The sequence below is a fragment of the Microcebus murinus genome, chromosome 12, assembly GCF_040939455.1.
Source record: "Microcebus murinus isolate Inina chromosome 12, M.murinus_Inina_mat1.0, whole genome shotgun sequence".
NCBI classification, from domain to species: Eukaryota; Metazoa; Chordata; class Mammalia; order Primates; family Cheirogaleidae; genus Microcebus; species Microcebus murinus.
Window position 1 is genome coordinate 84,446,482 of NC_134115.1, and position 14,264 is coordinate 84,460,745.

Sequence of the window (14,264 nt, forward strand, 5' to 3'; positions counted from 1 at the left end):
AGGAGTTTGAGACCAGCCCGAGCAAGAGCCAGACCTGGTCTCTACTAAATACAAGAAATCATGAGCCAGGCCTGTTGGCGTTAGCCTGTGGTGCTAGCTACTTGGGAGCCTGACACAAGAGGATTGCTTGAGCCCATGAGTTGGAGGCCACAGTGAGCTATGATGATGCCACTGCGCTCCAGCCTGGTTGACAGAATGAGACCCCATCTCTTAAAAAATAAATAAATAAAAATTAGAATTTTAAAAACTTGTATTCACCTCCATGAGCTTGACAGCTTCCTATTAGTTAAAGACTTTTCTGGTGAGACTGGTGTTTATATCAAGAATGTGATTTTTTATATTATATGATGAAATGTATCAGCATTTGGAAGATCTGCATATCTGATTGAAACAGTATTTTCTAAATGATTAATACACAGTGTTACAAAATCATGCATGAGTAAAAGATCCTTTCAAAGTGCAAGATATACCAATTAATTTTAATGTAACAGAGTACAAAATTTCATTGATTTGGTTTCAAATTCTACCTTGTAGCTAATCTGTAAAAAACTACTACTTGTCAGGATTTGGTAGAGTATCAAAGAAGAATATACACAATTTTCTGAAAAGGTTATTAAAATATTGTTCCTTTTTGCCTGGGCGAGGTGGCTCACGCCTATAATCCTACCACTCTGGGAGGCCAAGGCGGGCGTATTGCTCGAGGTCAGGAGTTCGAAATCTCAACTTCTAATAGATCAAACAAGGAAAACTATCAGAGAGCACTTAGAACCCTTTGCACTGTTTGGTAATTCTGTCTGGCTCAGTCTCACAATTTGCCCTCTTGTTTCAGGCGCCCACCAGCTGACCTCTCCTCCTTCTCAGTCAGAGTCTCTGCTGGCCATGTTTGATCCACTATCTTCACATGAAGGTAAACTAATGAAAGGAACTTTTTGACCTTTGTTATAGACAGAGCAAAGAAACCAAAACCCTTTGTTAATGCTTTGTTGGATTAGTTATTTTTGTTGGATTTGTTAATGCCTTTGTTGTATCTCAGTTACAAAACCTTTTTTTTTTTCCTGTTTTGCAGGAGCTTCTGCTGTGGTTAGGCCAAAGGTTCACTATGCTAGGCCATCACATCCACCACCAGATCCCCCAATCCTGGAAGGAGCTGTGGGAGGAAATGAGGCCAGGTTGCCAAACTTTGGTTCCCATGTTTTAACTCCAGCCGAAATGGAGGCATTCAAGCAAAGGCATTCTTACCCTGAGAGATTAGTTCGAAGCAGGAGCTCTGATATAGTATCTTCTGTCCGGCGACCCATGAGTGATCCCAGCTGGAACCGACGTCCTGGGAATGAAGAGCGAGAACTCCCTCCGGCTGCAGCCATTGGTGCTACTTCTTTAGTGGCTGCACCTCACTCATCATCTTCATCCCCGAGTAAGGACTCCTCAAGAGGAGAGGTATGGGACACAGGCCATGTAAAAAAATTTGCTAATTGTGGTTAGCTTTAGTGTTCTATCTGCCTGATTCTGTTGATATCTTGAATTAACATGGAATGTATAGATATAAGATTACGGATGCACAGTAGTCATGATTAAAGATGATTTGTTGGCTGGGCACAGTGGCTCATACCTGTAATCCCAGCACTTTTGGGAGATGGAGGTGGGAGGACCACTTGAGGCCAGGAGTTCAAGATCAGCCTGGGCAATAGTGAGACCTGGTCTCTACAAAAAATAAAAAAATAAATTAGCCAGGCATGGTCATGCACATTGGTGGTCCTAGATACTCAGGAGGCTGAGGCAGGAGGATTGCTTGAGCCCAGGAGTTGGAGGCTATAGTAAGCTATGATGATGCCACTGTACTCTAGCCCAGGCAACAGGGCGAGACCCCGTCTCTAAGGGGAGAGAAAGAGAGAGAGACAGACAGACAGACAGACAGACAGTCTAATATGCCCACAACCATAGGAAATCTATACAACTTTGGTTTTGTATTAATACTAATACTGTCTTGCATTTTATGACACTTTTAACTTTTCTCCAAGCAATTTTGTATCTGATGATTTTGTAACCATCTGAGATGGTTAGATGAGGTATCATTTTTTATCTTGAAACAATCATGAAGTTACAAAAAATTTGGAAGTATAGTAAAAGAATACTTCCTCCCTACTTGAGAGCAAGTTGCCAACCTGATACTCCATCACCTCTGAATATGAATACTTTAGTGTAAGTTTCCCACAGACAGGCACATTCTCCTGCACATCATAGTACAACCATCAGCATCAACAAACGAACACTGATATATCACTACCATCTAATTTTCACACCCCATGCACTTGTGTTGCAGTTGTTCCCATAGCATTCTTTATAGTAAAGGATCCCATCCAGAAGCACAGGCTGCTTTTAGTTGTCATGTCTTTTTAGATTCTTTCAGTCTGGGACAGTTCCTCAGTTTATATGACCTTGACACTCTTGAAATTTACAGACCAGTAATTTTCTAGAATGTCCCTCAATTTTGGTTTGTTTGATGTTTTCTCTTGATTAAATTCAGGTTATTCATCTTTGGCAGAGTATAACTGAAACGACACTGTTCTTTTCATTGCATCCTGTCAGGTAGCACACAATTTTAATTTGTCCCATTACTCTATGGTCTTCATCTGGATGAAGGTGGTGTCTTCTAGGCTTTACCACTATAAAGTTACTTTTTTCCCCCTCTATAATTTATAGGTATTTTGTGGGGGGGATAATTTGAAAATATGTAACTATCCTGTTCTTCATCATATTTTAAACTTATCTACTTATTAATTATATCTGTTGTCTCATGGTTTTCTCTTTTAGTCAATGGGCTTATCACTCGATCATTTATTTTGAAGCCCAGTTATCCCTAATTTGGCCAATGGGATCCCCTTCAAGCTGCTTCTGAGTTCATTTGACATATCGCTATTATTCTTTGAGAATTTCTTTGCTTTCTGGCACAAGATGTTACAAGCTTACGTTGTACTTTGTCTGCCCTAGTCCTAGAATTAGCCATTTCTCTAAGGAGCCCTTGTTCCTTTTAGTGAAAAATGGTTTTTAGAAATTGAGATCTGGATACAGTGTTCATTGCTGTAGGGCTGTTGCTATTTCCAGGACTTGTCAGTGGACAGAGCTAGGGAGTATGTGTGTGTGTTTATACACACACATTTACCAGTGTATTATTTCTATATCTGTCTTTTTCTATAAATAGAAACGTGAGCTCATACTGACACTTTCAATTCTAGTCCAGAAACAACAGAATTTGTTTCATTTTTCTTCCTTTCCATATTTGTAACTCCCTTCTCCAACAGTGAGAAACCTGCTTTCATTATGTTTTGTGTATGTACTTATTTGATCAGTCCCCCTGTATGTAATCAAGTTCTCATCCCCACTGCCAACTCCTCCCTAGCATAGATGCCAGGCCTCATCTCTCTGCTAGGGTTCTGATACCTCATTCACATGGATGCCCTTAAAGAGGGTGTTTTTAATCTGGTATTTTTAATGGTTTTGTAAATGAAAAAAATGTAAATTAAGTGATTTGTTCATGATCATTTGATAGGCTAGTAAAGGAATTACTGTCTTTGCCCTTTGACATTTCTTAGTGATAATTCAGTATAATTGGTGATCAAGAAATGATCTAAGTTTAAGTCTCAGCTGTGTCACATACAGGCTGTGTAACTTTGAGGAAAATGGGAGATTACTTTTTTTAGTCTCATATTTCTCATCTATAAAAAGGGCTTAACAATAGGACCTATCTCCTAAGGCTTCTGTGATGATGAAATGAGATAATATTATGTATATTCTTATGCTTAGTATTTGGCATATAGTACATACTTGCTTTGTTATTATTAAATACTACTATTACCATCTCTACTACTCCTCTGGAGTTTATTTGCACTGCATTTATTTATTCCATAAGTATTTATTGAGTGCCTACTGTACACCAGTCTCTGTATTAAGCTTTTGGTTTACTAACATAATGAGATAGTGCCTGCTCTCAAGCAGATGATAGTCTGGTGCTTAAAATGTATACTTTCATGTTCCAGAAGTCGCCTACATGGCAATAAGAACAGCTTTGTTTTAAGGCAGACAAGACTGGTTTTTGTATTTCGCAGACTTCTGAAATCCTTTTCATAGTAATTCATCCTGCTGCCAAACTCCAAATAAAGCATCCAACTTTTTCTACAGACTGAAGAACGCAAAGATAGCGATGATGAGAAATCAGACAGGAACAGACCTTGGTGGAGAAAACGTTTTGTTTCAGCCATGCCTAAAGGTAATTTTATAAAATACTAGAATGCTGTAATTATTAGCAACAAGAAGCAAAGCCATAAAATCTCTTTCAGAGAGCCAGTATATCAGCTCCTCTTTGAGACTTGCTGGGCCTAAGTTTCTAGCTGTTTTGAAGATATAGAAAATGGTTTCACTCATGAATGTTAAGCCAGAGCTTTAGAAATGTTCTTGTTCTTTGCAGGAAGTGGTAGTGATTTCATAAATGGAAGTCATGCTGGTCAACTATTGTTTAAGTATCATCATATACTATTGAAGTTAAACCTGGGACTTTTGACATATGTATTGCTATTAATTACTACATGAAAATGGGATACCATTGGTAATTAAACATTCCCCTGGATTGTTAATGTCCTGGAATAAATTTAAGCTTTCTATGTCTATATTCGTTGAGAATGTTTATGTTCTAAATATTAGTGAGTGTTTATTTTGGAAGGTAGTTGTATAAAATTGTTTGCTTTTTTGGTGAATAGCCTGGCATCATTTGAATTGGCAGAAGCCTCTCTTCCTGAAAGGAGAGATCATCCAGGAGTAAAGCTGGGGACTTGGTCCAAAGGCCTCTTCTCAGCCCTGTGGCGCTTAGGAACTGAGGAGAGCTGCTTTCATGCCATACTCAGGCCCACTTGAGGAGGAGAGAATGAGCCGAGGAGTTTTCACTGTGTTGTCTTTGAGCAGAGGTGAAGAGGCAGTGGTTTTGATTTAGTCCCAATGGATTCCTGTGAAATCATTCTTCCTATAGCAGATGACTCCAAAGCAGATTCTGAAAGCTCCTTTTAAGAAACTTCAATGCTATTTTAAGAACGATTATCAGCTGACACTTGGGATTTCTTAGCTTTTAAACTTTTCAACTTCCTTTCACTTGGAAATGTTGGCACACCAGTTAACTTCCAAGTAGTGCAGTATGTTATATGTCACACTACTGACTTTATTTAATTTCCAGCTCCTATACCATTTAGAAAGAAAGAAAAACAAGAAAAAGACAAAGATGATCTGGGGCCTGACAGATTCTCAACACTCACAGGTTTGTAGACCCATGGACTTCCTGGCTCCTTCATTCCCAGAGCACATATTTCATAACACTTTTTCTTGGGTGCCATAAGCGTTGCCTTTTTAGAAGAGTGTGTCTGTGTGTGTATAGTGGGGAGTATGTTCTTCATAGCTCTGTGGTTTCCAGTTGGCAGCCACAGTGAATCTCAGTGTGCTCTTCCTGCAGACTGCCACCACCATCATCATCCTCATTATCATAACTTCTGTTTATGATGAGGCCCTGATGCTGAGCCTCTAGGCATACCCTACAACTTGACATCTAGTGGGATGATGACACACAGTGCCTTTTAGGAGAGTGTGGTGACGGTTTTAGTGCTATGCATGCCATATCTTTGGATCGTTGATTGAATAGTTTTCTCTAACATTAATTGTAGACTTCTAAATTTATTTTCATCTAGAGTTCTTGATTATTCAGGATCACAATGAAATTGTTTTACCTAATCATTTCCTTTTTTGTGTCTGTTCAAACAGTATCATAAATGCCAACCATTATAATAAAAGTTTTAAAAACTTTACTAATTTTTTACAGCTTGAACCATTTTAACATTGCTGTCTAACTCATGGAAAATAAAACTAGGGGTTGAGTTCTTCCCTTATTCAGTATTTGTATTTCTGCAGCTTCTTTCTGGCACATTATGAAGGAGCACCCTAACAGGAGAGTTTAAGAGGTAGTGTTAATGACACAACCTTGGGTTTGATAGCTGTGTATTGCTTCCAGTGGCTATAGAGTATCTAGAGGGAAGTCCATTTCTTACCTTTCCTCTTTTTTTCTTATCTTGATTTTAAATTATGTTATCCTACTAAGTGAAAATAAAGATTTTGTTATTAAAAAGTGAGGTAGGTTTCGAAAACATCCTCCTCAAAGAATTCAGCATAGTAGACTGGGCGTGGTGGCTCACGCCTGTAATCCTAGCACTCTGGGAGGCTGAGGCGGGCTGATCGCTCAAGGTCAGGAGTTCAAAACCAGCCTGAGCAAGAGTGAGACCTGTCTCTACTATAAATAGAAAGAAATTAATTGGCCAACTAAAATATGTAGAAAAAATTAGCTGGGCATGTTGGTGCATGCCTGTAGTCCCAGCTACTCGAGAGGCTGAGGCAGCAGGATTGCTTGAGCCCAGGAGTTTGAGGTTGCTGTGAGCGAGGCTGACACCATGGCACTCTAGCCTGGGCAACAGAGTGAGACTCTGTCTCAAAAAAAAAAAAGAATTCAGCATAGTATAGGTAGAATCCCATTTTAATGCATATCATTTTAATGTCTAGTTAAATATATATATTATCTTTATACACATAAATATATATTTAGGTATATTTCTATGTCCTAGCATATACTTCCTTGACTTATTTGATATTGTGACTTCCCTGGTATAAAGGGTTTTGAATAACAGTGCTTACAGGCTATGGTTTCCTGCTGAGAGCAGCCAGGCCTGTCCTGTTTAATCGGCAAATATTTGTTGACCATCTGACTCATGCCAGGCACAGTGCTAAGTGTTGTGGATATTAAGTCAAATCACACATGGCCTCTGTCTTATTGGGAAGAGTTGGAATGACATTGTCCTTTTGGCAAGGTATTTATGTATCCTTCCCACATGTTTCTAATGTTAGAAGAACACTAAAGTTTTACTTGCACCTTTGGACAATACATTTCTCTTGGTTCTTGGTGCTGGGATGAGAAGCTAAATAGAGTAGAATAAGTTTTTTTCTTAAAATAATTCATTTTCTTTGGGTATGATTTAAGCAGGTTAGCTTCCCTACTGGTCCAGAAATTTCTACTAAGTCCTAATTAATGACCTGTTGAAAAGTTATCATGAGATCAATTTTAAAATGATATAAAAGGAAATTTCTTAACAGTCCATAATCCTGCCACCTTATTTTTTTCATGTTCTCTTCCAGTCTTTTTCCATATTTATATGTGTTTTTTCTTGATTAGATTAGATTATGCATTTGCCTTTGTATTCTTTTACCGCATGTGATTTTATAGACCCTCTCCCAGTTTCCATTAGACATAGTTGGGTTTTTAATAATTTTTATTGGCTATAAAAGAATATATCATATGATTCTACTACAGTGTAAATGTACTCTTACTAGTGGATATTTAAATAGTTTACCAATTTTTTATTATGAAAACAGTGCTCATAGCTTTGTAACGTATATAGCACTTTTTGTTTAATTATTTTCCTGAGGTAAAATTTTTAAGAATGATGTTAACAGACAGAAATAAAGGTTATAAACATTATGGCTCTCATTATTTTTAGCCAGCACTCAAAAGCATTAACCAAAAAGTACTCCCCTCCTGCAAAATAAGATTCTGTAATGATAAAGGTTTTACCAGTTTACATTTGGAAAAGAACAGATTAGATTAGGAATGTCTTATCATGAATTCAAATGCCATTGTAGCAGAAATACTAAATTTACTTTGGAAACGCTCTTTTTATATAGTCGTTGCTTGGTATACATGGGGGATTGGTTCTAGGACACCCCTCCCCTGTCCTCCAGGTATACCCAGATTTCTGCATACTCAAGTCCTACAGTTGGCCCTGTGGAACTCAGAAAAAGTCAGCCCCCTGCATACTCAGGTTTTGCATGTCAGGAATACAGTATTTTTGATCTGCTTTGGGTTGAAAAAAATCGATGTATAAGCAGAGCTGTGCAGCTCAAACCCATGCTGTTCGTGGGTCACCTGTAGTTTCCTACAGTTTTATAGAAACATAAATACCAAATATTTATCTCATGGAAACAGCAGAAGAGCTTGTGAGCCTGCTGCCTAACTTCTGTGTGCCTTGATTTCCTCTTCTGTAAGTTGGGGTGATGTCATTGATGATTAATTGAGAGAGTTCATATAAGGTCCTTAGCACAGTTCCTGGCATGTGGTAAGTGCTCAATAAATGTTAGCTGTTGTTAATATTAGCTGCTATGGACACACACACCCACCCATGATCTAATGATTTTGATGTGTTTTTAGATTTTTTTTAAAAATGGGATTTTACCAGACTGTGAACATTTATGGTTACCTACTTGGCCTAGATCTATCCCAGCTATTTGTGTTTCACTATGGAATTTTATTTTGTTCTGTAGCTCTATAGCAGTTCTTTGCTTTAACAACCCAGTTAATTAATGACTACCATTTTAGACTCTAGGGTAACATTTTTGATGTGCTGATTTTGTTGACAGGGTAACGGTCCTGTCAGTAAACAGTACTGCATTTGTGATTGTGATAAGCTTTTTCTCTGTGCATCCCAGGTACAATTCCAGCACTCCCTGAGAATGTTTAGATTCTCTAGGAGTGCCTCCTACACCATTGCATGCACAAAATGCTCTATTCCAGCAGCTGCACTGTCATGGTGAGATCTAGTGAGATATGAATACCTATAGTTTTCAAATGTGGTGTAGAAAGAAATCATGGAGGAAGGAAGAATGGAGGTAGACCTGTTTTATTATTGAAAAGGGTTTAAGTCTAAGTTTGAATAGTTCTTTTTTTCCTCCTTCAGCATGGAGATGTCGAAATAAATGAAGTCTGCACATAAAAATGCATTGTTCGAACTTCTGTTAGCATGAATTGCTAATAACAGTGATTTGAGTGTAAGCACTTTAAAAATCCGTCATCCATTCAGTCTGCACTGAACTTTGACACTGTCATGCAGAATTCTGGTGATGATGAGAAAGTGGAGCTACTCCTCCCAATTTCCTGCTTTGACAAGGATCTCAGACTTAGAAATGGGATGAGTAGGCAGCTGCATGGTGCCTCTTAACTTTGAGATATGTGCTCTTTTAAGTCTTACCTCCTAATCTGCCTTTGGGATTATGCTACTGGTGTCATACTAACATCAGAGTTAGTACAAACCAAAGGAGCTAATTCTCACTCTCCTTTCCCTGCAGATGATCCCAGCCCTAGACTCAGTGCACAGGCTCAGGTTGCTGAGGACATTCTGGACAAATACAGGAATGCCATTAAACGGACCAGCCCCAGCGAGGGAGCAATGGCAAACTATGAAAGTGCAGGTGATAATCACGATAAAGATTTGAATAGTAACTTTTAGATCACAGTGATAAAGGAAATCTGAATTTAAATAGCCTTTAAAAGAAAGAGTAGCTAGGGGAACCATTTTATTACCTCAAAATTACAGACTTTATAACCAAATCAGATTAAATTGATGTCCCTCTCCATACTCTCCTACTAAGTGTGGGTACCTCTGATGTTCACAAGCCTTAGAGTTGTCATCCTCTGAGTCTGGGGCGACTGGCCCAGAGGGAATTGGGGCATGCTTTAATAGGAAGAGATTCATTTTTACTGTCTTCAGTACTGTAATTTTATCTGGTTATGCACTTAGTATAGCTGTGGGAACAGCCTCTTAGGACAGGTTATCCATTGTTACTTCGTACTTATTTTTTAAAGGATTCTGTTTTTCTTATAGTGGAATGCTAACTAGCTGTCAGAAAAATGTGGTACAGTCCCTAAGATAAATTAAGGGGGAAAAGTATATAAAAGCATAAACAGTTTACTGCAGATACTTATGCTTGTATATGAATAGAATATCTTTGGAAGAATCTCCAACAAACTGGTAACATGAGTTGACTCTGAGGAGGACTCCTGGGGAGGCTGAAAGGGACAGTGAGGAGAGAGGAGAACTTCTCACTTTTTTTTATTTTGAAAAGTTTTAAAATAACGTAAAAGTTAGAAGAATAGTACAGTGAAGGTTCATATACCTAGACTTACCAATTGTTAACATTTTGCCACATTTCCTCTCTATGTTTTTTCCTTTTTTTCTTGAAGCATTTGAAATTATCTCCTAAGAATAAGGATACCTTCCAACATAAACACAATATCTTTTTTTACATTCAGGAACTTTTTATTCCTTTTGATTTTGTACATGTATTATCTATTCTTAATTGATTAAAAACATAAAAATAACTGTGGGAACTTTAGATCTGACCTGGCTGCATTTGTGGATTGGTTCCCTGACTCATTCTTGGGTGTGGTGAGAGAAGCTCCAGTGGGCAGAAGCAGGATGCCTGAGCCCTTGGTCCACCTTGGCATTGGGCAAGGGATTTAGAGTAGGCCATTCTCTGACTGGGCAGGAGTCCATGCCTATAAAATGAGGGTATTGTATAAATGATTTTTGAGGCCTCTTCTAGTTTTATGGTTCAGTGATTCTGGTTACAGGATACTAACTTTTATTAAGTTAATACAGGCTTTCATTGTTTTGCATCTGGATTGGGAAAAGAGGTAAAACCATTCTCTTCCCAACAACTACTGTCTTGATTCATTATTGTTGGTGTTGATAACTTGGTTAAGTGTTTGAGGTTTTTTTCTTTTTTTCCAAATAACTCTTATTGTGAGTCAATGCTAATTTATGGTTGAGTTGCTCTGAATACCAGCTAGTGCCAGAATATTTCAAATTAACCTGGTTTGTCCTTTTCTGGGGTGGGGTGGGTTTTGTTTAGAGGTCATGGGTGATGGTGAAAGTGCACATGATTCTCCGCGGGATGAAACGCTGCAGAACATCTCGGCTGATGATCTCCCCGACTCTGCAAGCCAAGCAGCCCACCCTCAGGACTCAGCTTTCTCTTACAGGTATTTCTTTTATAGGATTTGGGACTTTCGGGTTTGGACTTTGCATCACCATTGCAGTCACTTCAAGTCAAGTGATTTATTGAGTCACTTAATAAATGTATACAGCAGAGAAATAAGAATGAAATGCTGTTTACTAAGAAGACTTTGCTTCAGTTGGGGATGTCATATATGAAGCTCAGGGATTAAAAAAAGCTCATATGCCCATAGAAACTGTGTGAATAATTGAAATGAAACAGGTTGCAGTGCCCTTGCCCATGCAAAGCTGCCAGCCCATATGAGGAAGGGCAGGAGCTGGGATCGGCTACAGGGTGTTGGATAACCCACTGTCTCCAGTAGAACCACTGGAGCCCTGTCAGTTTGTCTTCCTTCTCATCCCCTGGGTGGGTCTTTTTTTTTTTTTCCTTGGAGACAGGGTCTCCCTTTTTGCCCAGACATGAGGACAATAGCCAGTAGTATGATCATAGCTCACTGTAACCTCAAACTCCTGGGCTCAAGTGATCCTCTTGCCTCAGCCTCTCAAGTAGCTGGGACTACTACAGATATTCACCACCACACCCAGCTAATTTTTCTATTTTTTGTAGAGACAGGGTCTTGCTATGTTGCTCAGGCTAATCTCAAACTCCTGACCTCAAGCGATCCTCCTGCCTTGGCCTCGCAAAGGCCTAGGATTACCAGCATGAGCCACTGTGCCCAGCCTCTTTCTCTTTTTAATGGGGCTTCAGAAAGAACATGACTTTAGGATTCTGCAATTTTTCCATTTGCTTAATAAGGAATCTGTGTTTCCCTCAGACAAGGAGCATCACTTTTAAGGCATCATTATCTCTTGTGGACTTAAGAAGTTCTCTCTCTCTCAACTTTTTATTCTAGAAATTTTCAAACCTGTACAAAAATAAGAATACATCAATATACTCATTACCCAGATTCAACAGTTACATATGACTGATATTGTTTCATATTTACTGTTCCCTAATTATTTTAAAGCAGAATCTAAATAGCATATTATTTTATTTATAAATATTGTGATGCTTTACAGTTTTTTTTTCCTACAGTAAGATTGGGGGTAGAGGCAGACAAAATTTTTATTTCTTGCTATGACTTATTTTGCTAAATTCATCAGGTTACTTTACCATTATGGATGAATATTGTATTTGATCAGTTTGATTTCTGAATCACTCATTTTATATGAAGAAAAATGATGGGGAAAGATTCAGAGCTAGTCAGATGAGTTGTGCAGGGGTAACCCTACAGAGGGAGGCACACACTCTGGCCTGTTCTCTAAGGTGTTTAGACTCCTTCTTTGGATGGCAGGTTTGAACATTCTCAAGAAGTTCTGGTTCATGCCCCATAGAACCAGAAAGCGCCACAGGCACCAGCAGATAAAATAAACTTGATGGTATCTGTCAGTATGAAAAGCTGCATTGTTGGGGAGGGCGACACCTTACTGAAGAGTGTTCTACCATCAGGTGGTTCTGTAGTTGGAAGTTAAAAGGAAGCAGATTTTGGCTCAACATGAAAAACTTTCTAGCAGTAGAGCGATAGGGCTTCTTGTCAAGTAATGAGCTTGTTTTGTGGCAGAATCAGCATTTCTCAAGAGACATGGAAAAGGACATTCTAAATTTGGGTGGTTCCGATGACTTCTGTAGTCCACCCACTCTGGCATAATATACTCTCCTCATTCTCCTCATGGTGCCTATCGTAGAACTCAGCATGTGATAAAAGGTCAAAAAGGATTTGTTGTTTGGCTAGTTCTGGTGACTTTACAGAACGGTCCTTGTCCAGAGCACTTTTATACCTTGCTTCTCAGGTGACTAGAAAGCCTGTTTTTTTAAGTGGGGTGTCAGTAACTTAAAAATTGTCTTTTTTTTAAAAATGACCATTTGAAACATTTGAATTCTATAGTAAAATATTAATTTATATAGTAAGTAATCATAAAATGTGACCATATTTGGATAAAGAAATTAGCATGTTTTTACTTGTTCTTCAGAGATGCGAAAAAGAAACTGAGGCTTGCTCTTTGCTCTGCCGACTCTGTTGCCTTCCCAGTGCTAACCCATTCAACAAGGAACGGTTTACCAGACCATACAGACCCAGAAGGTACGTTGCTGCAGGATGTCTTATTTGTTCTTATATTTGTAGGTTGAACCATATGAAATTGCCAATATTCAGCTTTTTAAGCTATACAGCAATTCCATATGGTTCAACTGAATACATTTGTATTAGTGTCACTTAAGGGCATTTTGATTACTCATGGTTTATTAAAGTATTTTCTAATTGGGAGTGGCAATACAGCTTAGTTCTAATGATACATGATAAAGCAGAATTGACATCCCAGATGCTGAGATGTTATGTACAGCTTATGTAATTAAGCCCCTGGAAATTCTCAATAATAACAGAATTCTTATTTTTTTTATTTAGACAATGAAATTGTATGCTTCTTAAAAGTTCAAATAGCTGAAGCAATTAATTTACAAGATAAGAACTTAATGGCTCAACTTCAAGAAACAATGCGTTGTGTATGCCGTTTTGATAATAGGACTTGTAGAAAACTCCTGGCATCTATTGCTGAGGACTACAGGTAATATACCCAGCCTGTTCAGCTTGTACACCTCATTTTTATCTGCAAGTGTTTTCTTTTTTTTTTTTTGAGACAGAGTCTCTGCCCTGGCTAGAGTGCCATGGTGTTAGCCTAGCTCACAGCAACCTCAGACTCCTGGGCTCAAGCAATTATACTTCCTCAGCCTCCCGAGTAGTGGGGACTACAGGCATGTGCCACCATGCCTGGCTAATTTTTCCTTTATGTTTTTAATTAGCCAATTAATTTCTTTCTATTTTCAGTAGAGATGAGGTCTCGTTCTTTCTCAGGCTGGTTTTGAACTCCTGACCTTGAGCGATCCTCCTGCCTCAGCCTCCCAAAGTGCTAGGATTATAGATGTGAGCCACTGTGCCCAGCCTCACAAGTGTTTTCTTTTAGGTCCTTATTTCAGAAATGAATCTAGGTTTACTACAAAGTGCTTGGCTATATTTACTTAGATATAGATTTCTAAGCAATGCATTTGGTTATTGGAATCGTAGTTATAAATTAGCAGGTCTAATAGAGCAGTACAGTTTATTTCAGCTTTACACAAAATCAGGTAAAGAGATGTGCTTACATCGTGACGCCAGGGTAACTAGGATATCATTTTCTTTTTTTTAGAAGTAATAGGAAAGATGATTATCCTGGACCAAAGGAGTGGGAGTAGCCTTAGGAATTGCTATGCTTTTCTGCTCCTAGTCCCCTGCTATTGACTGTGGAGGAAAATTTAACTGAAATGTTTAGGAAGTGAGGAGGCTTCAAGGCTTAGGGAATAGGTACTCTAATGATTGTTACATT

At 38.6% G+C, this 14,264-nt stretch overlaps 1 protein-coding gene across 6 annotated transcripts in view; it reads left to right on the forward strand.

The window, feature by feature from the left end:
* Nucleotides 1–14,264, forward strand: part of GAPVD1 (GTPase activating protein and VPS9 domains 1) — a 73,160-nt gene that overhangs the window by 50,117 nt on the left and 8,779 nt on the right. For 3 of the 6 annotated variants that reach the window (XM_076009039.1, XM_076009040.1, XM_012771908.3), the window contains exons 15-22: nucleotides 830–907; nucleotides 1,067–1,437; nucleotides 4,177–4,264; nucleotides 5,219–5,299; nucleotides 9,199–9,321; nucleotides 10,765–10,894; nucleotides 12,879–12,988; nucleotides 13,310–13,469. In XM_076009039.1, coding sequence (XP_075865154.1) covers nucleotides 830–907; nucleotides 1,067–1,437; nucleotides 4,177–4,264; nucleotides 5,219–5,299; nucleotides 9,199–9,321; nucleotides 10,765–10,894; nucleotides 12,879–12,988; nucleotides 13,310–13,469 — 1,141 coding nt within the window. The remainder of the gene's footprint in view (nucleotides 1–829; nucleotides 908–1,066; nucleotides 1,438–4,176; nucleotides 4,265–5,218; nucleotides 5,300–9,198; nucleotides 9,322–10,764; nucleotides 10,895–12,878; nucleotides 12,989–13,309; nucleotides 13,470–14,264) is intronic. The other 3 variants (XM_012771906.2, XM_020289474.2, XM_076009041.1) reach the window with 2 other exon arrangements.